The sequence below is a fragment of the Sus scrofa genome, chromosome 2, assembly GCF_000003025.6.
Source record: "Sus scrofa isolate TJ Tabasco breed Duroc chromosome 2, Sscrofa11.1, whole genome shotgun sequence".
NCBI classification, from domain to species: domain Eukaryota; kingdom Metazoa; phylum Chordata; class Mammalia; order Artiodactyla; family Suidae; genus Sus; species Sus scrofa.
Window position 1 is genome coordinate 132,215,003 of NC_010444.4, and position 25,776 is coordinate 132,240,778.

The 25,776-nt window shown below is 34.2% G+C and overlaps 1 protein-coding gene across 1 annotated transcript in view; it reads left to right on the forward strand.

Moving 5' to 3' along the window:
* ADAMTS19 (ADAM metallopeptidase with thrombospondin type 1 motif 19) overlaps nt 1-25,776 on the forward strand; it is a 267,851-nt gene that overhangs the window by 69,737 nt on the left and 172,338 nt on the right. The window contains 1 exon segment of the mRNA XM_021084737.1: nt 15,977-16,020. Coding sequence (XP_020940396.1) covers nt 15,977-16,020 — 44 coding nt within the window.

Sequence of the window (25,776 nt, forward strand, 5' to 3'; positions counted from 1 at the left end):
TCTAGGTAGAATACAGTGGTCCTGCTGAGGGCACCAAAGGTGAAGATGCAGGGAGAGATGCCAAGAAGCCTTGGCAGATCATCTGTGAGGACTTTGCAAGGCTAGTCTAAATAGATACAATGATAAACTACCTCAAACTTAGCAGAGTGCTGTCGCTATAAAGTTTGGATATTAAAAAAGTATGAAAAATTAAGCATATGGGGCCATAAGAGTGGAGCAACCTTTGTTAATACCTTGTCATTTCTCGTCACCGTTAGCTGGGAAACAAAGAGGCTATGCCTTCCCATTAGGCATGATCCAGAGAAATGCCCTCTCTTGACCTGTCCTAACCTTACGCCTGAAACCAAGCCCCTGTAAGGTCTTGAGAAGAGCTAGATTGGAGGTTGAGTCCCACCAGTTAATGGAGGCTTGGAATCATCTTGAGCTTCTGATAGATCCTCCTTACCAAAGAATAAATTCTAACCTACCTCCATTCAGAGTGACTTGCAAGCAATTGAACTGTTTTCTAAAACAAGAGAGAGGGCTTTTCAGAAGATGACAAAATATGGAATCTCTCTAATATATCATCTGGGGTGTCTGGAACATAGTGAAAATTAACCAAGCAAAGACAAGTGAAAATGTGACACATAATCAAAGAAAAGTAGTCAATAGAAACTGACTCTGAGATAGCTTAGATGTTGGATTTACCAAGTAATGTAGCTGTCATTGGAATCTTGAAAGAGAATGAGAATGGGCAAGAAAATTACTTGAAGATTGAATGGTAAAAAAATTTTGCTAAATTTCATGAAAAACAACAACTTAGAGTTGTAGGCATATTGTAGGAAAATTGGTGAAAACCACAGATAGAGGAAAAAAAACTGTTGAATTGGCCAGAGAAAAAGGATACGTTACATAGAGGAAACAATGTTAAGATCGATAACAGACTTCCTGTCAGAAAAAATAAAGCCCAAAAGACAATGAAAGGATAGCTCTAATATACTGGGGAATAACCGCTATCAACAAAAATCCATAATGAGTTCTTAAGGGTGCTTTCTTAACTTATGAAAGTATATTTGCACATACATACACACATACACAAATCTATGGCTAATCTCACAATTAATATTGAAAATCAAAAATTTTTTTAAGACTGGAAGCAAGGCAAGGATGTCTACACTTAGCACTTCTTGTCAGTATTGTACTGAAGATCATAACTAGTATATTACGCTGCGGTGGGAGGAAAAAGGAGACATTTAAGGTATAAGGAAGGAAGAAAAAAAGTGTCTCATTTTACAGGTGACATGACTTGGAACAAAGAAAAATTTGAGACATCTAGAAGAAGAATTGCTGGAATTTATAACTCAATTTTATAAGCCTGTAGACTTTAAAGTCAACTTAGAAGAAAAATTGTATTTATATATGGTGGAAATGAACAATTGGGAAAATTTTACAGTAAAATCCTATGAATAGTTTAACAAAATATGTGCAAAACTTCTAAAATGATGTCTACATAGTCCTGCTGAGAACAATTAAAGAGCTAAATAAAGGTTTATTCATTGGTAGACAAAATACTCTCAAGATATCCATTTCCCACAAATTGATTTTAGAGTCACTGTAATCCCAATGAAAATCTCTGCAGGCTTTTTTTTTTTTTTAAATAGAAATTACAGTCTAAATCAATATTTGTTTCAGAAAGGAAAGGACCTGTTAGAGTCGAAAGAGTTTTATGAAAGAACAAATTGGGTGGACTTACCTTTTCTGATTTCAAAATTTATCATAAAGATAATAAAAGGTTCGGAAATATACTCACACATGTCTGGTTAAATGACGTTCAGTAAAAGCAGTGTAAATTAGTGATGAGAAATTTGTCTTTTCATCACATGGTTGTAGAACATCTGGATACCCATGTGAAAAATGAATCTAACCCTGCTTAACCCTTGTGTGATGTTAGTTCATAATGAGTCATCAGAGCTACATGAAAGCTACAACTCCAAAGCTTTTAATAAAAACAAAGTCTTTATGACCATGGGGAGGACAATGATTTCTTAGAATTTCAAAAAGCATTAAGCAAAAATTTATTAAAAATAATTGTCCAGGCTTCTTCAAAAATAAAACCACCTCCTGTCCAAACGTCATTGACATGTAAATGAAAAGATAAGCCTCAGAATTGGAAAAAATAGTTGCAACACATGTATCTCAGAAAGAATTCTTATCTGGAATGTACACATGTATATATATGTATATAATACATATACATGTATAATAAATAGAAAATTTAAAACTCAAAAGATGACCCAATAGATAGGACCTGTGTTTATCCAAACACTGGATGATAATCTTGACTTACTGACCTCTCTGTGTCTCATTATTATGAAGATAGTATGCTCTTATAGTGCATATAGTGAACATTCAATAATTTTGCCAAACTTAAATAATTATGTAAGATCCTGTGCAAAATTTTATTAACATGGAAGATATACTATCTGAATTATATATATTTTTCTTTTTAAAAAATTGTATTGAAATATAGTTGACTTACCATGTTGTGTTAGTTTCAGGTGTACAGCAAAGTGAATCAGTTACACGTATACATATATCCATTCCTTTTCAGATTCTTTCTCCATGTCGTTTTCACAAAGTATTGAGTAGATTTCCCTGTGCTGTACTGTAGGACCTTGCTGTTTTATCTCTTGTCTATATAGCACTGGATGTATGTTCATCCCAGCCTCCCAGTTCATCCCTCCCCACAGTGTTTCCCCTTTGGTAACCAAAAGCTTGGTTTTGAGGTCTTCAGTCATTTTCTGTTTTGTGAATAAGTTTTTTTGAGTCTCTTTTTTATTTTGATTAGATTTTATTAGTGACCTCATACAGTATTTGTCTTTGTTTTACTTCACTAAGCATAATATTTTCTAGGTCTATCCATGTTGCTGCAAATGACATTATTTCATTCTTTTTTGTGGCTGAATATCTTTTGTTGTATTATTATTTAATGTATGTTTTCAATCGATAGTTTTGTCAGCCCCCGTTTGCAGTTCACTTTCCTTATTTATAAAATTATTACGGCATTCCACATTATCTTAGACACATTTAAGAATCACTTTCTATTGGTAAAGGTATTCTCTAGTGATAGAGAACATTTTATAGGGTCAGTTTAATATATTAAATATTACTAGTAAAATTTTATGAACAAGGTAAGGTTCAATTTAAATGAGAAAATAAATGTGTAAAATTCCTGACATCAAAGAATTGTAAAACAAGTATCAGTTCCTTTTTCTTCTTTCAAGTATACCTAACAGAGTGATTGACCCATAATAGATGCTCAGTTAAAATTCCTATTATATTGTCTTTTTGATCCTAATATTAAAGAATGAACAGCATGTACAAAGGAGGGAGATACAAGGCAAATATATTTTTGTCCTTCTGAAATACCCATGAAGACTTTCTGATTCCAGTTTGTATTTCTGCAGCAAATTTCTTTGTCTCATGCTCTTTTATGGGGTACAGAACAAACAAGGTGTTGAATTTCTTAGAGTTCACAGCCCATTCCAGTGAAAGGTAACTCCCAATATTTTTTTTTTTAAGAATGTGGTAATTTGATACTTTGATTAGTTGGAAGAATCCTCCATAGTATCAGTTTCTCGATCAAGAGTTTATATAGTGTATTTATGACAAAAGACAAGAGCGACAGGAAATAATTTCACATATAAAGAATAACAGTAGCATTTGCTCCTGCATAGTTTTCAACGCATTTTCTGTGCTGTATAACAATCTCTTTCCTGTGAATTTTTGAGCTTTCTTTATGTACAGAGCACTAAAAATTATTCCATTACAAACTATAGTTAACTTTAGATGTACAAAAATATGGCCCCCTCATTTTCATATCTAAGTTAATTCTCGACTAAATGACTGATTTTAGAAGGCAAAAATAAATTAATAGCTTTTAAATATATAATGACATTAGTCTGTTCTAAAAGATTCTAAGCAAAATACAGGTCTAAGTCAATTTCAAGTTACTTAAGTAATTAAAATTTAATTCCTGTATCTTAGATTTTTTTTAGTTCTCTGCTAAATTTTCACATTGTTTTTTTATTTAGAATACATTGTTAAAAAATACATCTTTTCTGTAGTAGAGTTTCTCTTAATGATATTTTAGAGTGATAGGATAAATTTGGAAAATCATGTGATTAAATATGTAGGTATTTAAAACCACTTTATTTGGGGGGGTCCTCTAAGAAATCAGCTTATCCTCAAGTTTATCTTGTTTATGACTTTAAACATGCTTTATTTGAATGTTGCCAAATCTTAAAGTTTACTTAATTCACCAAAAATTTTTTTATGAATTGCTTTTGTAAAAATAATAAAGGTAGCAAGTTGCTGTTAATGAAGATGATTAGGATTTCCAAGGAACATGTAGACCTTATTTTTGATTTTTAACTTGAATAACATGTCATATTTTATAAAAATTTTGCATGACAAGCTTCTTAAATATATTTTACCATAGTACTACATTATTTCTGAAAATAGAATTTGTAGTGCCAAATCCAATCTGTAGTATTACTTGTGATCACATAAGCTATTATGTATGCTTACTTCGAACTTCTAACCTATACTGACCTCCACTCTGATAGAGAGCAATTAGATTCCCAGAATGCATTCACCTCCGTGGGTTTTTATTTATTTTTGTCTCAGCTGACAAAATCTCTTTTCCTTATCCTCACAGTGGTAGTTTTTTACTGCTTCTAAGACTGAAGGGGATGATAATCATAATTTGATTCCAGATTCGTATTTTTCTTTTACTAAAAATGCAACACTTTTATTATAGAAATTTGAGAAATACAGGAATAAACATTAGCCTATAATTTGACTACCTAGGACTAATTAGAGTTAACTTATTTAAGTATATTTCTCCAGTTTTATTTCCTGTGTGTTTGTATAGCTAAATACATGTTTTCATAATATGTGTAGCATATTCTACGTGTACGTTTTATCTTGACCTACCACTATTGCAACATTAATTTCTTACTTCCAATGCCATTTTTTTCTTTTCAGAACTCTGAAAAAGAATCTCCTGCACCTATATGTATTTTTTTAAAACTTTGAAAGTAATGCTCCTAACTGCTCTTCATTACCTTCCTTGTTGCTAGCCTGCCCTAGCAATTTGATACAAGTATTCACTTAAAAAAATGGTGCGATGTATTTCATATATTAAAAAAAATATATTACAGTCAACAACTGCACGTTCACCCCTCCGTGTAACAAACCGAATATTAGCCATGGAGTTGAAATCCTCTTTTTATATTATTTTATAATATATTTTCCCTTAAAAATCTTTTCCAGACCTTCCGTTGTTCTTAAATAGTTCTTTAGGAGATATTGTAGCGTAATTCTCTTTCTCCCACACCCTCCAAGTAAGGCACGAACATGCGTGAGGAATGTTTTCCAAAGGTAACCAGTGTTGAGTGGATGTGTGTCTAAAGAATCTTGTTTCATGTTAGACAGTTTTCTCTATTTGTTGTTGTTTTCTTTTAGCTTTATATTATGTCTTGCAAATCTTTTTGTGTCATTCATTATGGAAGGGAGAATAATCTGTCCCAAAAATGTCCATTTCCAATCCCTAGGACCTGTGAATATGTTCTCTTATATCATAAAAGGGACTTTGCCATTGTGGTTAAGGCTGTCGAGGTGAGGAGATTATCCTGGATTGTCTGCATAGGTCCAGTGTAATCCCAGGAAAAGGCAAGCACACAGATTTTACCTTAGATCCTCTAGAAGGAATGAGCCTTGATTGACACCTTGCTTTTAGCCCAGTAAGACCTATATTTGGCTTTTGACTTCTAGAGCTTTAAGATAATACATGTCTGTGGTTTTAAGCCACTACCTTTGTAGTAATTTGTTACAGCAGCAATAGGAATTAGCACACTTATATTTGGTCTGTATCATTGGGAGGGAGGAGCAGACTTTATATTTTCTTGCATGGTCGTATCCTAATTTATGTGACTACTCTATATTTGTGTAACTTTCTTAATTTTCAGGTTTAGAAAAAAATGTAAATTTAGTATATTTAGGATAATGACAGGGTGTTTGCCCTTGTGTTTGTCATGTGTAGAAATATAAGCTTCCTTCTTGTCAAATGCTCATAATGCAATTGAACTACATGTTTGACTTCAATTTTTTACCCCTGTTAAATAGGACCTAGAATAGAGCTTAATAATTGCTTTTGGCTTTTTGGAAAGCAATAGGAATAAAAATCTGTGATTGGAAATAGTAAAAAAAAAGAACTTGTCCCAAAGGATATACTCGTATAAAATATCGATGGATACTGTCTTTACTCACTTGTGGGGCTAAGATTTATTTGGAGGATCACTTTTCTCCACAACCCTGCTTATAATGCCCTAATCATGAACATTAACCCACTAAAGGGAATGTTTTTTCTCAAAGTAACCTACCATCATTTGGTCAGGAAAGTCTAAATGAATGATTTGCATACTTGAATAAAAATCCCTTTTTAGTTAGAGTAAATATAGAGATTATTGTACCTTTAGCTTTGTAAGGAAGTTATAAAAAATAAAAATTTTAATCTCCATGGATTCCATGATCTTATCCATATTTGACAAATGGAACTCATGACCAGCCCAGTTTCTGATGAATGCTTGTCTTCGGTTATTATTAAATGTTGTATGTTATATGAGCACAGCAGGAAGAAGAAATTTTAGCTTAGTTATTAATTTTTCTTTCAACTAAAATGAATAATGTTTGCATAAATCCAAATCTTTCTGCAGTAATATATTTGCTAAATTGTTCTGTGTGATACAGTGAAGTAAATAGTTTAAAGCTGACCTAGTGCTGTGGGCTCATGGTAACAAAAACACAAAACATGTTATTCCAAGTGTCAACTTCATGATTTCTTAGTGTAATTTTCACATCTCTCTTGGAAATTATAGAGAAAGTGCAAGTCTATATATCTTAAAAACACTCTTTAATTTGTCATTTAATTTTATTAATGATAGTTTTGCCTGTCAGTATATACTGAAATACTTTTGGCTGATGTACAATACTTTTGAAAGTTGGTTTCAAAATAATGCCATTGGCAAGTAAGATAGAAAATTTAATAAAATATAAAAATGGCAGAAATATATTAATTTAATTCAAATCATAGAATTATTTCTGAATGAATCATTTATAGGTATATCCCAGGGCACTATAAAACTCTACAATGAGACTTATTCTCAGATGCATCTTCATTCTTGGAAATTAAAGGCTCCATTTCATTTTTTTCAATATAAATCAGAACTTATGCAGAATTTATTGGCCTTCCCAATTGCCAAAGTCTAACAGTATCATTTCCATAAAGTCACATAATGAAACTCGATGATGCAGACTTCAGGCGCACTGAACCAACAAGAGCCAAAAATGAGAGATGTAGGCAGCACACAAATCTCCATCCCCGTTACCCCTTAGAGTCTTTGGATATTGTGAAATTATTATTACATGATTTTGGTTCTATGGAAGGAAGTTTATACTTGAAGAACTGAAGATTAGGACAGTTGTGGACAGTATATTCCTCAGTTGTGCTGAAAGGTATTTTCAGTGCTTTTGGATAAAAGACCTTGTATTTTTTTGAAATCATGCGCCTTCTTCATTTGTTTGCTAAGTGAGAAGAAATTGGCTGTGTGATGGACACTAAGTGCCCTTGACAATAAGCAGTGCATTTCTCATAGTTTTATCCTGTTGTTTAGTTAAAGATGAAGTCCCTTGTTTCACATAATGTAAATCAAAGTCATCTTGTAGCCTCGTACGTTATGATATGATATATTATAGGTTTAGAAAAAGCACATGAAATCCTTTTCTCTCTACATCTGAATATACTTTACACTCAGTGATTCTTGGCCCTAAGGTGAAGATTTGATTTTATGTGGTTGTTTAATTTTCTGCGTTACCATATTATTCAATATCATCTGTTTTGGGTGTTTCTCTCTCCATTTGTTTGCTGGCAAAGGCACTTGAAAAATAGAACTATCCGTTATTTAATACAATTCCCAAGGCTCTTCTTCCTCACTGAATTCCTGGGCCCCTTAGACATCACAGAGGTGATTGTATATCATTCTCTTCTTTGCCTTCAGAGTAGAAGCCTTTTTTATTTATCTTAATATTTCTCTTCGTATCCAGCACTCAGCATGTGAGAAGCACATAACGAATCCTATTGTATAGGTTGTACACTGCACAACCTTAGGGGGAGCTATTTACACTGTTGTGTATGTAAATGTACACTTAGAGTTAAGCAGTGTGCAACCTATACAACTAGGCATGGCATCCTCGTGATGAATTTGATTCCTGTGTCATTTAATGCAGAGAAAGACTGCATATATCTGATCTTTTACTTGCTACAAAAATATCAGCAGGCCTTTTCCACTCCTCTTTATCAGTAATTATATTCATACTCTGAAAATGTTACACCACCAGAGGATCTATTTTCCTATATCCTTTGGTGTTGGTTTTAGCCACAGAAACTAACTTTGCCCAAGTTGAGCACAAGAAGACATATCCTTCTAGATTTTTTTTTTTTTTTTGATAAGTAGAAAAGATTCTATGTAGTACTCAGAATCAGAGGAAGAATTGAAGAACCAAGCATCAAGAAGGACAGTGTCTTAGACAACTCTAGTTATCTCTTCCCCTGGGTTGGTATGATCCAGGAGCACTCACATTCTCATACTCTAATTTCTACCTTAAATCCTCTAAAAAAGTGGGTTTGAGTTGGTGAGGGGTGTTACGTGTCCAAATTATTTGATTAGAAGCCAGTAACCAGGAACTAAGATGCATTTAAAGGTGATTACCCAGTGGAAAGATGTTGGTGTTGAAAGTAGTTAGGGTTTACTTGAGAGGCAGTCAAAAGATCACTCAGATTTTTTTTAAAAAAAAACCCTTTGATTCTAATCCTGGGAACAGATGTTTTAATTAAGAGCAGTGTTATTTCACCCAGATTCTAAAGGTTTTCAGTTTTGTTACCTTGAATATTGAAAGCAATGCCATCTATTAGTTTAAATTAGAAGTTAAGGGTAGGGTAGCTCGAGTGGTTACCTTTTGGGGGATAAAAGTTTGAGTACATCTTTCCTTGTTTTTCTAGAATTGTCTTTATAGTTTTGGAATATATTTTCAAAAAGATCTTTTTTTTATTAAAAAAGACATAAATTTTATGACCCCCTCAATGCTGATGGACAGTCTGAACATTTGATTCATTTAATTGTTTTCTTTGCCATTAACATTCATTCAATTGGAATAGTAGATTTTTTAACACATATGCAAGCAATATTCTATCTTCTGTATATAAAAGAAAATATTCTTTTATAGAGTGAAGATTAAAGTATCAAGTGATAACAGCCAATTTTCGATTATCCAAGGTGGATTAATTTATAGATTTTCCAGAATAAAAATTAATAGCATATTTGAGAAAAACATTTAAATCTGTACAAATTAGTGAAAAATGTACTGTTCGTATTGTTTAGAAACAGAGAGTAATCTGGAGCCAGGATAATGTAACACTCCTTTGTGTATATTGCATTTGGGGAGGTGACCCCCTTCCTTGCTGTCAGATGAGTGATCTTTGCAGAAAGCCCTCCCCAGAGCAAAGATATCTCTGACGTGCATTATAAAAACAGAGGCAGGATAAAGCATGGCCATTAGAACAAACCAAATCCAAATATTTACAGGTGGAGTTAAATGAGGAAAGAAAGGGATAAGGCACTAAGTCTCTCTGTCTTCCTTAAGTCCTAGTGAAATATTCACAAAGTATTCTAAGCTAAAAGACCCACAGGAATAGTAAATCTTCAAGTAATTGTTTATGAAGCAGTTCATGTGATAAACCATCATACTTGTTTGGTTATTTATAACTGCAGAATGGCAGTATATTTTTACAAAGTGGATGTGATTTAAATGAAGTGAGTTTGTAATAAATCCATTTCATCCCTTGTGTTAAAAACATATTATTTAAGGTTATTTTTATTTTCTTTATCTTGATTTACCATTCTCCTTGTTCCTCTAGTAATCAAGAGATGATCCTGTATCTCTTTTTAGAAATCATCTTTGTCAGAAATTTACCTGAAGGAATAGTAAAAAATTATAATAATTAATTATTGATATCAAATTACTTCATTCCCTATTTCATTCATATCTATGGCTAGCCCCACATTTTTCCTCATCTCTAACCTTATGGAAGCAAAATGGCAATACCAATCACTAATTTTTACAATAACTTGTGACTGTTATAATACCAAAGATAGAAAGATATCTGAAAAAAGTACTTAATTAAGGTCAGTGTGAACATCTTATTGAGGCAGTTGTTCAGTCTTTTGGAGTTTGGTAAAAGTAGTTGCATCATATATAAAATGTGATAATACAGCCTATGTGGCATGTTTTTATGTGTATTAAAATCTAATATTAAAAACAGTTTGTAGTAATGAGGCTTATGTGGCTTGTTTCTATGTGTTTTAAGATCTAATATTAAGAACAAAATGTGTTTCAGTATATTTAATTACTACATGGTAGGTCACAGATTGTTTCTCTTCCTTTAGTTATGTGATAATCTGGCTGACCAGATAATCAGAAAGTGTTCCCATCATCAACATCTAGGAATTGTAGAAAAAATGTGATGCAAATCTCCTTACAAGCATAGATGAGCCAAAAACAAGAGGGCTCTAGCAAAAAAATATTTATTTATAGTAAGCTTCTGAGGTAATGGGACAGGTGCCCTGGTAGGAATTTGTTGGACTTAAAAATAAAAATCTGAGTTCTTGGGTATAAAACATAAAGTAAAAAACTTTGTGGCTTTGTGAAGAGGGAAAGTGCAACTGAAATGAGTACATATAGCCAGAACCCTTGGATACCTACATCCTTAATAAAAGTTTGATCTGATAAATGCTTTGCAAACAAGCACAGGTTGCCCGCAAGAAACATACTTTCTTTCTCCACCATGAACCCATGTTAGGAGAAGATGGCTCCTTTGGGTATTAATTACCATGAATATGATCCAACATTGAAGCATTTATGAAAGCATTAGCAAAACTGCTGCGAAGGGGCCCTCTTTCAAGTTTCATTGCACAAGGCAACCACAAATAAAGTACAACTAAGTAAATTCACAGTAGAATCCCAAAACACAAAGTGACAATATCTTCCATTGTAAGAGCCAGGAGTCATGAAAAAGAGTGTTTTAAATGGCTGAGAGAGATTATTAAAAAAGCATATTCACATGATTAAAAACACAAAAATTCAAAATGTGAGAAAAAGATACTTTGCAAAATAAGAGGACTTGAAAGTTGAGGAAAACAAAACATTAAAAAATTGTACTTAAAAATCTCAATTTCCGAGTTGAAGAGCAGAGTAGATGCAGCTGAAGAGAACACTAATGGATTGGATGATAAATGGGCAGGATTCTCCCAGGAGGCTGCAGAGAGTGATTAAGAGATGGAAATACAAAAGTGTGCTTGAGAGTTACTGACATCAAAATGAGAACAAACATGCACCTAGAAGAGTGCTAGGAGAAAGGAATGGAGAGAACGTGAGAAGAATTGGATAAATAGATAGTGGTTAGATTGTTTGGGTGTTTCTGGATCTTTAAAGTGCAAGACATACCAAAAAACCCAAAGAAGATAAATAAAGACAGACTCAGTAACTAGACACATCATGTGGGACTGTGGAAATACAAAGACTAAAAGAAATCTTAAAATTAATCAGACCATGTTATATGTCAGTTATATCTCAGTGAAAAAATCAGAAACCAAACCAAATGAAAGAAGAGCAAGGTGATTGCAGGCTTCCATTTTTGTAAATGCTAGAATAAAATGAAATAATATGTTCAGTATGCTGATGGCAATAAAGTCAACCTAAAATTCCACAGTGAGTCTCCGTTCCATTAGTAATAAATCCAAACTCGTGAGGATTAAGGAAACAGTGTCTGGGGCAGTTTAGTATTCATAGATCCTCATTGAAGGAGATACTGAGGGATGTTCTTAAAGAATACCAATCTCTCTAGAAGGTAAAAATAAAAGATATCAATGAGAAAAGAAATTGTGAAATATATAGGCAAACCCAAATGAGTACTGATGGTTTAGAGTAAGCTCTCTAACCTGAGATTTTAAAAATTGAGATGGAATTACAGGATTACCCTGGAGATACTGTAAGTGTGGCTCCAGATCACTGCAATCAATAAAAAGAGTTACACAGATTATTTGGTTTCTCAGTGCACATGAAAGTTATGTTTATACTTCAGTGTCTTAAATGTGCAATAGCATTATGTCTAAAAAGAAATTTGCATACCTTAATTAAAAATTTCATTGCTCAGAAATGTTACCCGTCATTTGAACCTTCAGTGAATCGTAGTAGTAACATCAGAAATCACTGATGACACATATCCATAGCAAATGCAATGATGGTAAAAGTTTGAGGTCTTGCAAGAATTGCCAGAACGTGACGCAGAGATGTGAAGTGAGCAAATGCTCTTGGAAGAAAGGATGCAGATAGACGTGGTCAGCACAAAGTTGTCACAAACCTTCAATTTGCAGAAAATGCAGTATCTACTGTGCACAGTAAAGCAAAGCACAATACAAGAGGTATGCCTGTATAATGTGAGATAAAAATAACACAAGATTGAAGAAGAGTTTGGATTAGAAGTGTTTGTGTCCTTGCCTTTTTCAAGAGGAGGCCGAAGGTACTTTTTAACTTGAAACATTTGAAGTGAATGTCATAGGGAGAATAATGTCCATGTTCTCCATCTGTAGAACCTGTGACTAGATAATGGTATGCAGTGAAAGGGACTTTGCATATGTGACTGTGTCAAGGATTATTGAGATTGGGAGATTATCCTCAAGTATCTGGGGGATCCCAGTGTAATCACAGGATATGGGGAAACAAGAAGGCAAGAGACTCAGAAAGATGTGATGATAGAAGCAAAGGTCAAAGTGATGCAGTTGTGAGCTTTGAAGGTGGAAAGGGCAAGACATCCAGGCTACCTCTAGAAGCTGGGAAAGGCAAAGAAACCGATTCTTGCCTACAACTTCCAGAAGGAACACACCTTGATTTTAGCCCAGTGAGTTCGTTTCAGATTTCTGATTTGGAGACCATGAGATGTGTTCAGCTGCTATAAGACCATAAGATTTTGTTACAGCAGCAGTAGGAAACTGGTACAGTGTACTTTAAAATGTGGAGGTTACCAAATCAAACACAATCTGATGTTATTTTTCAAGACAGTAAAAGAAAAAAATCTGTATAGGAACAAAGAGAAAAACAGATGAAAAGGACAAAGATATACTATAACTTGGTTAAGAAATCACAAAAATAGAAAAATCCATACGTGTTAATAGTAAAACACTAAATTCACGTGTAGAGATATTATATAACTAGGTTTTACAGTTTTGATCATATGCTATTTGGAGGAGAATTAGAGGAAGGTGAAAGCAAAACAAAGGAAAAAGATACTCCAAATGAATATTAATATATTACCAGTATATTAATACCTGTTAATATCAGATATAATAGATTTTAACACAGAAAACATTAAAAGGGACAAGTATTTTTGCACAGTAATGAAAATAGTAGTTCAAAATAAATTATAAAAATTTAGAGCAATAACTTAGCTTCAGTATAAACAGGGCAAAAATTGAATCATAAGGAAACATCAACCAATTTATAACAACAATGGACTTGTAACAGCTCTTCCTCAGTAACAGACACAAAAATAAATTCAAACTTTCTTATTCTATTGAGCAGTTGTGTATCAGAGCTTGTTATAGCTAGATCTAATGAACAAATTTAGCTCTGCTCTAAACTATCAGAGAATATACATATTTTTTTCTTTATTTTTTGATGGCCCCATGGCATATGGAGTTCCTGGGTCAGGGGTCAGATCCAAGCCACAGTTTTGACCTACACTGCTTCAGTGATGTGGGATCCTTAACCCACTGTGCTGGGTCAGGGATCATATCTATATCCCAGTGCTGCAGAAACACCGCTGAGCCATTGATTTTGTTGTGCCACAGTGAGAACTCTGAGAATACACATACATTTTAAACATGCACCGAACATTTGCAGAACTATGCATGTATCACAGATGCTGCTGGATGAGCCAAGCAAGATGTGAGTTGAAACTGACCATTGTAATTATCAATGTAATTGTACTTATCAGTGTAATTGTAATTATCAAATATCATTGGGAAAATTGAAAGGGGTGAAACACTTAATTGTTAAAGTTATTTTTCTTTTAGGAGTGGCATTAAGATGGCTATAATAGAAGAATTAAAAAGCTTGTTTTTTCATTTCTCCTTCACACACACAAAAATTGTTGTATTTTTGTAAAAATAAAAATTTTATAGAACCGAACTGCTCATTAATAGGCATTTGTTTAAATTACAGTGCAAGAATAGAAGCAACAGCAACAACAAGAAAGCAGAAACATCAACTGACTTGAGAGCTTTCCTTTTTTTTTTTTTTTTTTTTTTTTTTGCAGCAGGATGTGGAGGTTCCCAGGCTAGGGGTTGAATTGGAGCTGTAGCTGCCCACAGCCACAGCAGTGCAGAATCCAGCTTCATCTGTGATGTACACCACAGCTCAAGGCAATGCCAGATCCTTAACCCACTAAGCAAGGCCAGGGATGGAACCTGCATCCTCATGGATGATAGATTTGTTTCCACTGAGCCACAGTGGAACTCCATGACTTGAGATGGAGTTCAAGTTATATAGCATCATATGGAGTTAATATGATGTGCCTGGCATTGCTTTAAATGCTTTATATGTGTTAACTCATTCAAACCACATAGTAAACCTTATTTTAAATGTTTTGTGTGTGTTAAATCATCCAACCTGGACAGTAAGTCTATTTGATAAATAGATGTTATGACCTCTATTTTTCAGATGAGGTGACTGAGGCACAAGAATGCTAACTAAGTTGCCTAAGGTCACAATAAAAGGTAGATGACAAGTTTTGCCTTTGTATGCTTTGCCTTTAAAGCTCATAAGTTGTTAGGGAATGCTCTCCAAGATGTTGTAGTTAAATAAAGACAAAATTATACGATTTTATGCATAGTGAGAGCCCGCCTACGTAAAAATACTAATTTCCTCATGCCCTTGTTAAAATTATTGTCAGTCTTTTAAAAGTTTTGCCAATCTTATGATATAAAACAGTATGCTATTTTTAATTGTATTTCTTACATTTAAATCTTCAATCTGGAAATGATTTTTTGTGTCATGTGAAATAGAGATACTATATTTTTCAGACAGAAAGCCATGCCTCTACACTTGATTTTTTTTGTAATAGATGCTGACTCATAGACTTTGAAAAACTTACGGTCTCTGCAGGAGACAGTTTGGGGGGTAGGGGGATGTACTTGGGTTGTGGGATGGAAATCCTGTGAAATTGGATTGTGATGATCATTATACAACTACAGATGTGATAAATTCATTTGAGTAATTAAAAAAAGAAAAATAAAGAGAAATGAAATACCATAAAATTCAATACAAGGTGAATCTTTTTGAAATATTGTGTATGAACTAGAACAAAATGTTTCAGAATTATGTCAGGTAAAAATTACAGAAATTAATTTTTTTCTTAGAATTAAAAATTAGTTAATTTGGAGTTCCCATCATGGGTCAGTGATTAATGAACCCGCCTAGTAACCATGAGGTTGCTGGTTCAATCCCTGGCCTCGCTCAGTGGGTTAAGGATCTGGCATTCCCGTGAGCTGCAGTGTAGGTTGCAGACATGGCTCAGATCCTGAGTTGCTGTGGCTGTGGTGTAGGCCGGAAGCTGTAGCTCCCATTTGACCCCTAGCCTGGGAACTTCCATATGCCGTGGGTGCAGCCCTAGAGAACAAAAACAAACAAAAATAATCAGTTAGTCTTATTTCCAGTTGTCTTAAATTCTTGGAGATAAAGGTTGTGGTTCAGTTATTCATAAAACTATTTTAAAAGGAGTCACATTCTCTATCTCTGTAACATTTTCTATGTTTCTTTCTAGGAAAGATTTCTGTGTACACAAAGATGAACCATGTGATACTGTTGGTAAGTGTATGTAAAAATTTTTACACTTTGGAGGAGTTCTGGGGACCTGGAACACATTCTTCATTTAAATAGAGAAAAAATTTTGAAAGTGCTAGTTTCAATGAAATATTTCAATGAAATAGTTCAGAGAGATATATATTTTAAGTGTATGTGTTTGATCATTTGTCTGCAATTCAATTATTAATGAAGTAGCTTGAAGGCATATAGGTACTATGTATTGGAGAAAAGTTTAAAGAATTCTTTAAGAATATCATGAGTTCTTTTTTGTATTTTTTCCCCAGAAATACAAACATGAACTCAATAAAATTTTATTACTCTTGGTAAACTGAGGCTAAATATGTTAATTCCAGTAGGAATGACCTTTTTCAGGTTACTTTGTTTTTAAGTTATATAGATTTTAAGTTTTTTGCAGGCTCTGTGAAAGAAATTCGGTCTAATTTGCCCAACTAATGAAGATTTTTCTATACATAAAGCAGTAAATTTTCTGTGTTTTGTCCTGGTTATCTAAAAATCCTTAAAACATAACCACATAGCCAATAGAATTAACGAGTCACAGTTTTTAATTTTGAGAGAATGGCCACATTTATGCTAATATAAATGCATGTATATACACTTACCTATCTCAATAGGTTGATGAAGATATAGATAGATAAAACTATAAACCTTTATATATATAGGTATATAGTTTTAAGACATTAACTATATATGTATAGTTTTAATTAAGTTTTATTGGATTATTGGTAAGGTATGTTTAGGAGTCATGATCTGGGAAGTTCCTGGTGGCTTAGCAGTTTAGAATCCAGCATTGTCACTGTTGTGGCTTGGGTCACTGCTGTGACTCAGTTTCAGTCCCTGACCTGGGAACTTATCTGCCACAGGTGTAGCCCCAAAAAAAAAAAAAGAGTCATGTTGGGTTCATATCAATAGGTTAATAAGTATTTTAACTTAACCATATTTGAGGTGTCATATATTCTTTGTGAGGTGAAGAGTTAAAAAAAGTGGCATAAAAGAGAATAAAGGGTTATGGGTACTTAAGAAAATAATTCTAACTATTTCTGTTACACCATCGTCCTCACTTGATTAAACCGGAGATGATAAGTAGGAAATAGTTATGATTATAGTATGAAGCAGATGATATCTGGTTCAAAGAGGACTGTAAGTGTAAAAAGAGCTGGTCACTTAACGAAAAGCTGATTTGATTTCAGGATGATCTCCTAATGTTAACTAACTCATTTTTTCCTGAAGTGTTTTTCGCTTTTCCCTGCATCTCCAGAGATTAAATCTGGATACATGGTTTTAATCAGTCTAACCATGGAAGCACTCAATTACCAATAAAGCTTGTCTCAAAATAATTACCCTTTTCCTCTACTTAAACAGCTACGTTGGCCTGAAAACCTTCTTTTAATATAGACAAATCAACTTCTTGCCTTCTTAGAGGATCTGAGTGAAATCAACAATTCTGACAGTACTTTCCATAATTATGAACACAAACCACTCTTTACAGCATAGACTAAGGAAGCAGTTACCAATGTGAGGCAAGCCAATCTTTTTGACTAAGACTCTGTTTAACATCTTCCAAAGTCATGTATACTCAGTCTCTGAAACATTTTCTGGGTTCGAGCATCTTTGAGTAATGAGGTAGCTTGATATGTTGGGACAATTAGAGTATGTATCGTTTGGTGGGAAAATGATGAAATCAGTCAGCAGCTCTGTCCATCTTGGCTATTAAGAATTGATACAAATTGGTTTTAAATATTACAGCATAATATGTGAAAGTCCAGTGCCCTTCCTGAGATGTCTTTGTTTCTGAAAGCTTAGATTCTCAAGGTCTCAACTGGCATCCCTAAATCCTAGTTTCCCCCTCTGCATCTTAGAGCACTTCTTTTTCTCATCACAAATAAGAGATGAGGATCGTTTTACATGTTTAGCCTTGAGCAGAGCAAAAATCTGAGATATTTCATTGGTGGCCATTACATGTAAACCTTTAACAACCAAGTCAGAAGAGTAGTCTCTTCATCACAATCCATGTTCTCACACACACACCAAAAAAACCTTCCTTTCACACTAAATATGCTTATACCTAGTGATGTATATATTGGTAACGTTGATAAGGACATTTGTGAAAAATAGGCATTGTGGTTGCCACCTCATCACTCATGTACATTCCCCCACCCCCACTGTGCAGTTGTGATGCCAGGTGGAAAATGACCCTCCTCTACTGATGGGTCATGAATCATCCAGGCTTATTGATGGGATGTTTTAGGACATCAGGCCTAAACCAGTTAGCATTTGGCATTGGCATCGTTGGAACATGTGACCTGTTACCTCTTTCTGTTTGTCTGTCTGTCTCATGAAGGTGAAGAAAAGAATAGTTTTCATGGTTGAATCTTGGTCATATTTGTCCCCACTGCACAAAACTTGTAGCCCTGATCACTATCATCATAAAGCACACCAGCCTTTGGGTGAATCTGAAGTCATATGTTGCAGAATAGAGGGAGGAAAAGTGCCTTTCTCCTCCATGATGTTGTTGAATCACTGCATCCTCCAACGTGACGCAGTCTAACCTTTGGGCTTCTGAATCTGTAAGCCAGTAAATATCCTTATTATTTAAGCCAACTTATAGTTTTTATTTCTGTAACTTTCAGCCTTAGCAAAGATCTGCCCTGATATCCATATATATACTCATTTATAAGAAAAGAAGACTATAGGGCAATAGTAATAATTTCCATTCTTATTAAGAGAGTGCGGGTAAACTGGTTTGCAGTTTGTCCTCAAAATTAAATAAGCATGTGTATCCTGCTGGTCATTTGCACAGCTCTCAATTCTAGTATAACAAAACAAAAGAGATTTAGGGCTTAAATCAATAAGATATCTATTGACACACATTTTTAAATCTCCTCATATAACATTATGGGTTGTATTTTCAAATGCCTTTCTTAAGTTCAGATGAATTTTCAGATACCTTTCTTAATTTCATGTATTACTGATGTAAAGTCAGTCCATTTCACACTGGATACTATAATGAAAGAGAGGAAGGAGGATGAAGTAGATTTAGTATCTATTAGTTTGGATAATATGGGGATGAATGGTTACTTTACCATGACGGTTTTTCCTGTTCCTAGTGAGGGGCAAGGAAAGCAGTTAAAATTTTGAATTTAGGTTAACTTGAATTGTAAATGGCAAGAAATGCCTGTGTTTTAAAAGCAGTGATAGTACTTATACTGTTTATTGTAAATGGAGCAACACTTTCATGGACATTTTCATTGAATTTCTTCAAAATCTTCTTCAAAAACCCTTCAGAATGTGGGCATAGAGGGAACCTACCTCAGCATAATAAAGGCCATATACGACAAATCCATAGCTAACATCATTCTCAATGGTGAAAAGCTGAAAGAATTCCCACTGAGGTCAGGAATGAGACAAGGATGTCCTCTCTTGCCACTACTAGTCAACATAGTTTTGGAAGTCCTAGCCATGGCAGTTAGAGAAGAAAAAGAAATAAAAGGAATCCAAATTGGAAATGGAGACGTAAAACTATCACTGTTTGCAGATGACATGCTACTATAGCTAGAAAATCCTGAAGATGTCACCAGAAAAATGTTAGAGCTTATCAGTGAATTTGGCAAAGTCACAGGATACAAAATTAATACACAGAAATTGACGGCATTTCTATACACTAACAATGTAAGATCCATAAGAGAAATTAGGAAAACAATCCCATTTACCACTTCCTCAAAAAGAATAAAATACTTGGGAATAAACCTACCTAAGGAGACAGAAGATATGTACTCCAAAAAATGTAAGACACTGATGAATAAATCAAAGATGATGCAAACAGATGGAAAGATATACCATGCTCTTGGATTAGAAGAATCAATGTTATCAAAATGACTCTACTGCCCAAGGCAATCTACAATTCAGTGCAATCCCTATCAAACTACCAAGGACATTTTTCACAGAACTAGAACAAAATATCTTAAAGTTTGTGTGGAAGCACCAACGACCCAGAATAGCCAAAGCCATCCTGAAAAAGAAAAATGGAGCTGGAGGAATTACGCTCCTTGACTTCAGACTATACTGCAAAGCTATAGTCATCAAAACCATATGGTAATGGCACAGAGACAGAAATATAGATCAGTGGAACAGGATAGAAAGCCCAGAATTCAACCTACACACCTACAGCCAACTAATCTATGACAAAGGAGGCAAGAATATATAATGGAGAAAAGACAGCCCCTTCAATAAGTGGTGCTGAGAAAACTGGACAGCCACATATGAAAGAGTGAAATTAGAACACTCCCTAACACCACACACAAAAATAAACTCAAAATGGATTAAAGACCTAGATATAAGACCGGATACTATAAAACTCTTAGCAGAAAACATAGGCCAAACACCCTCCGACTTAAACCACAGCAATATCTTCTCAGATCCACCTCCTAGAGTAATGACAATAAAAACAAAAACAAACAAATGGGGCTTAATTAAACTTCAAAGTTTCTGCACATCAAGGGGAAGTGTAAACAAAACAAAAAGAAAACCCACAGAATGGAAGAAAATATTTGCATATGAAGCAAATGACAAGGGATTAATTTCCAAAATTTATAAACACCTTCTGCAGCTCAATACCAAAAAAAACAAACAACCCCATCAAAAAATGGGCAGAAGATCTAGAGAGACAGTTCTCCAAAGAAGACATTTAGATGACCAAAAAATACATGAAAAGATGTTCAACATCACTCATCATTAGAAAAATGCAAATCAAAACCACTATGAGGTACCACCTTACACCAGCCAGAATGGCCGTCATCAAAAAGTCTACAAACAATAAGTGCTGGAGAGGGTGTGGAGAAAAAGGAACCCTAGTACACTGTTAGTAGGATTGTAAATTGGTGCAACCACTGTGGAAAGCAGTATGGAGATTCCTCAGAAAACTAAAAATAGAATTCCCATTTGATCCAGCAATCCCACTCCTGGGCATCTATCCAGAGAAAACCATGACTCGCAAAGACACATGTACTCCGATGTTCGTTGCAGCACTATTTGCAATAGCCAAGGCATGGAAACAACCTACATGTCCATCGACAGAGGAGTGGATCCAGAAGATGTGGTACATATACACAATGGAATATTACTCAGCCATTAAAAGGAAAGAAATAATGGCATTTTTAGCAACATGGATGGACCTAGAAATTATCATGCTAAGTGAAGTCAGCCATACAATGAGACACCAACATCAAATGCTTTCACTGACATGTGGAATCCAAAAAAAGGACACAATGAACTTCTTTGCAGAACAGATGCTGACTTGCAGACATGGAAACACTTACGGTCTCCGGAGGAGACAGTTTGGGGGGTCGGGGATGTGCTTGGGCTGCAGGATGGAAATCCTGTGAAATTGGATTGTGATGATCATTACACAACTACAGATGTGATAAATTTATTTGAGTAATAAAAAAAAGTAAAAAAATGCTTTACTGTTAAAAAATGCCAACCATTAAAAAATGTCTAAACTCTCTAGTTCTGTTGTCATTACTGCTTTACAGATGAAGAAACTCTGAAACCGTATAGAGCGTGAATTTCCAAGTCGGACACCTAGATTTAAATCAGTGCTCTACTGTTTATTACCCACAGGAATGTGGGCATATTATTTAACACCTTGAAAGTTTGAATTTCTCACCTTTAAAATGAATATGTTATGGAACTCACAGAGGCAGCTAGTTTTTAATTGGTACTGAGTAGGCATAGTTTCTATCACATCCTTTTACTCCCTGCAGAGAGGTTACAGATTTGCCCAGCATCATTGTTAGTACAAGCCACATGGTGCTAGCCTCTACCTCAGATGTTACTATAATGAGAATCAGCTTTCCTTATAACATGATGCATTTGTATAATTTAAGACAACACAACTAGAAAACTGACGGTGAGAAACATAGCTTTGAATGAAGTTTTTAAATAAAACTGTGTAAATTAAAATATATAAAGAAATGGCAAATATAATCTTATTTACCAGCATAAAGAAATGGCAAATATAATCTTATTTACCAGCATTTTAACTTTGAAACAATAGGATATTTTGTTAATTTGGTGATACAAGCAGTCTGTGCATTTTCAATAAACCAGGCTATATCACTCTTATGGAATATTGTAAACAAATGCTTCAGTTGATAAGTTATATTTATTTGTTAAGATTATGTTTGAAAAGCTATGTATAGGATAAAAAGTAAAAGTTTTTTTTAGCATCCCCTCAACCACACTCTTTCCTGTTGTTTTAGTTAGGCAAATGAGTAAGTAGGTATAGATACTGGGAGAAAAAAAAATAATATTAAATGTTCTAATCAACAAAGTGTCAATTCTGAAACATATGTGTTCCCCTTTTAACATTCCTGAAATTGGGGTTAATTTTGTAATCAGTGGCCTCCTAGAATTGTATCATAGTTTAAGTAAAAATTTTTAAATCTTAGGTTGAATGAATGATGATGCTATTCTTAAAATTAAGGAGAAATAAAGTATAATTCTGGATGCAAGTCCCAACTTGCAGTGACTCAATTACTACTGGAATAATGGTCCCCAAAGATGTCCATGTTTAATGGACTGGAACCTGGGAATGTGTTAGGTTTCATAGCAAAGGGAAATGAAGCTTGCAGGCAGAACTATGGCTCCATATCATCTGACTTTAAAATAGGGAGGTGGTTGTGCTGGCAGTCTGGTGTGCCCAGTGTAATCACAAGGTCCTTAAAAGAGGAAGAGAGAAAGAGATGAGTTCCGAGGCAGAGAGGGATGGGATGGCTGAAGGAAGGCCCAGAGAGTTGTGATGTGAGAATGATTGAACTTGTCATTACTGGTTTTGAGACAGAGGCAGGGGGCCCCAGACAAATATCTAGAACCTGGAAAAAGGCAAGGAAACAGATTCTCTCCTAGAGTTCAAGAAAGGAGCACAGACAGCCTTGTGATCCATTGATTTTAGCCAGTGAGATCTAGGTCAGATTTACAGTGTAGAGAATTGTAAGATTGTAAGTTTGGGCGTTTTAAGCCATGAAATTTGTAATGTTTTGATACAGCAGCAATGGAAAACTGATACACTTTCTAATAATCAATTTTCCCCTCCTATAACTTAGAGAAAAAGGATAAGGAAACATGATATTCTTAAATCTTTAGGCTGTGGAGTCAGAAGTTCTGTTAGATTTAAGAACTGGTGAAGAGTTTGAGATTAGAGAAACAATTATAATTTGGATCAAGATATATAAATTTATATAAAGAGCCACAAACTGGGACTGTACTAACAGACATGATTAATTATAGTTGACTATTTCTAGCTGAAAAACTAGACCAAAAAAATAGCCTCTATCATCCACTGACAATTTAAGAAATCTAATCAGTTCTTTAAAATCTTTCCAAGTAAATGCCAAGCCCTGATGATTTCACAGATGATTCCTACTAAAATTCCAACAAACAGATCACTCCAATATTATACAAGCTATTTTAGAGAATAGAAAGGGGTGAATTAAAACCATATAAATTTCTTCCCAAATCCTAAAGTGGACAGTATGAAAAGGAAAAATAATAAACTCTTCCCAATAAATGAAAGAACTCTAAACCAAAAATTAGCAGATATTATCTCACAATGTATTTTTAAAATAATCAAGCCAGGTTATTTTATTTGAGATTTATTCCAGAAATTCAGGGTAGTTTAACATTAGAAAATCTTAAAATGTAACTGTATAATCCAATTAAAGATAAACACCGTATGATCATCACAATGGATAAAGAAAATATCTTTCAGGCAGTTCAAAACCTATCCATGGTGAAAACTCTTGGCAAAATGGGACAAAGTAGGAACTTGTTTCACTAGGTTAACAATATTTACAAAAAATATATAAATATAATTTTTAAAAATAGTGGAGCATTAAAAGCATCCCTTTTGAAATAAAAAAAAGTAGGGGACTCTATTATCATTCTTTCTAGTCAACAATGCATTTAAAATTTTAGACTTTTAAATGAAGTGAGTGTTATTATTGTTTACATTTTTAAAAAATTGAGAGAATAGAATTAAATTTTTAAAATTAACAGTAGAGTTAGCTAGGTAAATAACAAATCAGTATTCAGTAATCCATTGCATTTTTTTTTTCTTTTTAGGGCCTCACCTGTGGCATATGGAAGTTCCCAGGCTAGGGGGTGAATCCAAGCTGTAGCTACCAGCCTGCACCACAGCCACAGTAATGTGGGATCCGAGCTGCATCTTGCAGCCTACACCACAGCTTATGGCACTGTGGGGCCCTTAACCCACTGAGTGAGGCCAAAGATCAAACCCACATCCTCACAGATACTAGTCAGGTTTCTAACTGTGGAGCCATAACAGGAACTCCCCATTTGCATTTTATATACCAGCAATTGGCAATGATACATTTAGTTTAAAAATTATATTAAATATATAAAAAATAAAATTACTTGGACTATATCTGAGAACAAATACATAAGACATAGGGAGCAAAGTATTGAGCTGGCTTGCAGTTCAGTGAAGAAGACCTAACTCAATGAGAAGATAATCACTATTTATGATCCAGAAGATTAAAATGCTGAAAATGTCCATTTCCTTCAAGTTAATATGTTATTACACCATATTTTAATAAAAATTCTAATGGAAGTTGTGGAGAAAAATTGACAGGCTGATTCTAAATATTATATGGAGGAGCATAGGCCTAGGAATTACCAAGAGACATTTGAAGAAGGACTATGGAAGAGGAATCTGCTCTATCAGGTATTAATATATGGTATATTATAAATAGGACAATGCAGTTGCCCCATATTTGGGAAATGCTAATTAAGGCCAAACACTGGGAGAGGAGAAACCTGATATTAAGATAGTCATTCAAATGGAGAAAAGTTGAAACGGGATTCCATATGGTTTAAATTGAAAAATGAGAGAAGTTGAAAGTGGAATTCCATATGGTTTAAATTTGTTTAATTTAGAAAAAAAAATATAGAAATATAATTTTCTATTTTTGAGGTAGAAGCTTATTTCGTAAAAAAGGACACAAAATGCTAATCATAAAGGAAATGCTTAATTCAACAGTATTAATAAGTTCTGTCTATCATAAGATATCATTGAAACCAGAGGGGGGGAAAACAAGCTTCTATCTGGGAGAAAGCACCATAGTTCATGGATTTTAAGGTACCTTCATTGTCACTGATTTTAAAACATGACATTTTATGAGTCTTTTTTCTAAAGAGAAAAAGTATGGTGAATTATAGTTGTAAAACATTATTTTAAGACATATCACGATGTGAATCTTGGAATTAGTGATACAGAATAATTGCAGCATATGTAACCAGCAAAGTATTAAAACCCAGAGTATAAAAACAACCTCTATAGATCAGTGAGTAAGAAACAAACAAGCAGATAGACATGCTAAATAGAGTTGTTCCCATCATCCAGGGTTTTGCTTTCTGCAGTTTTCAGTTAACTTGCAGTCATAACAGGTCCAGAATATTAAGTGGAAAATATCAGAAGCAATTTGTAACTCTCAAATTGCACATCATTCTGGAAGTGTGATCCTGAAATCTTGTGCCATCCTATTTTGTCCCACCTGGGACGAAAATCCACCCTTCTTCCAGAGTTGGTCACTTACTAGCCATAGCTTGGTTATCGGGTCTCCTCCTATAGTACGGCAGTGCTTGTGTTCAAGGAACCCTTAGGTCACTTAGTAACTGACCCGAAAACACAAGAATAGTGATTCTGACAATGGGGATATGCCA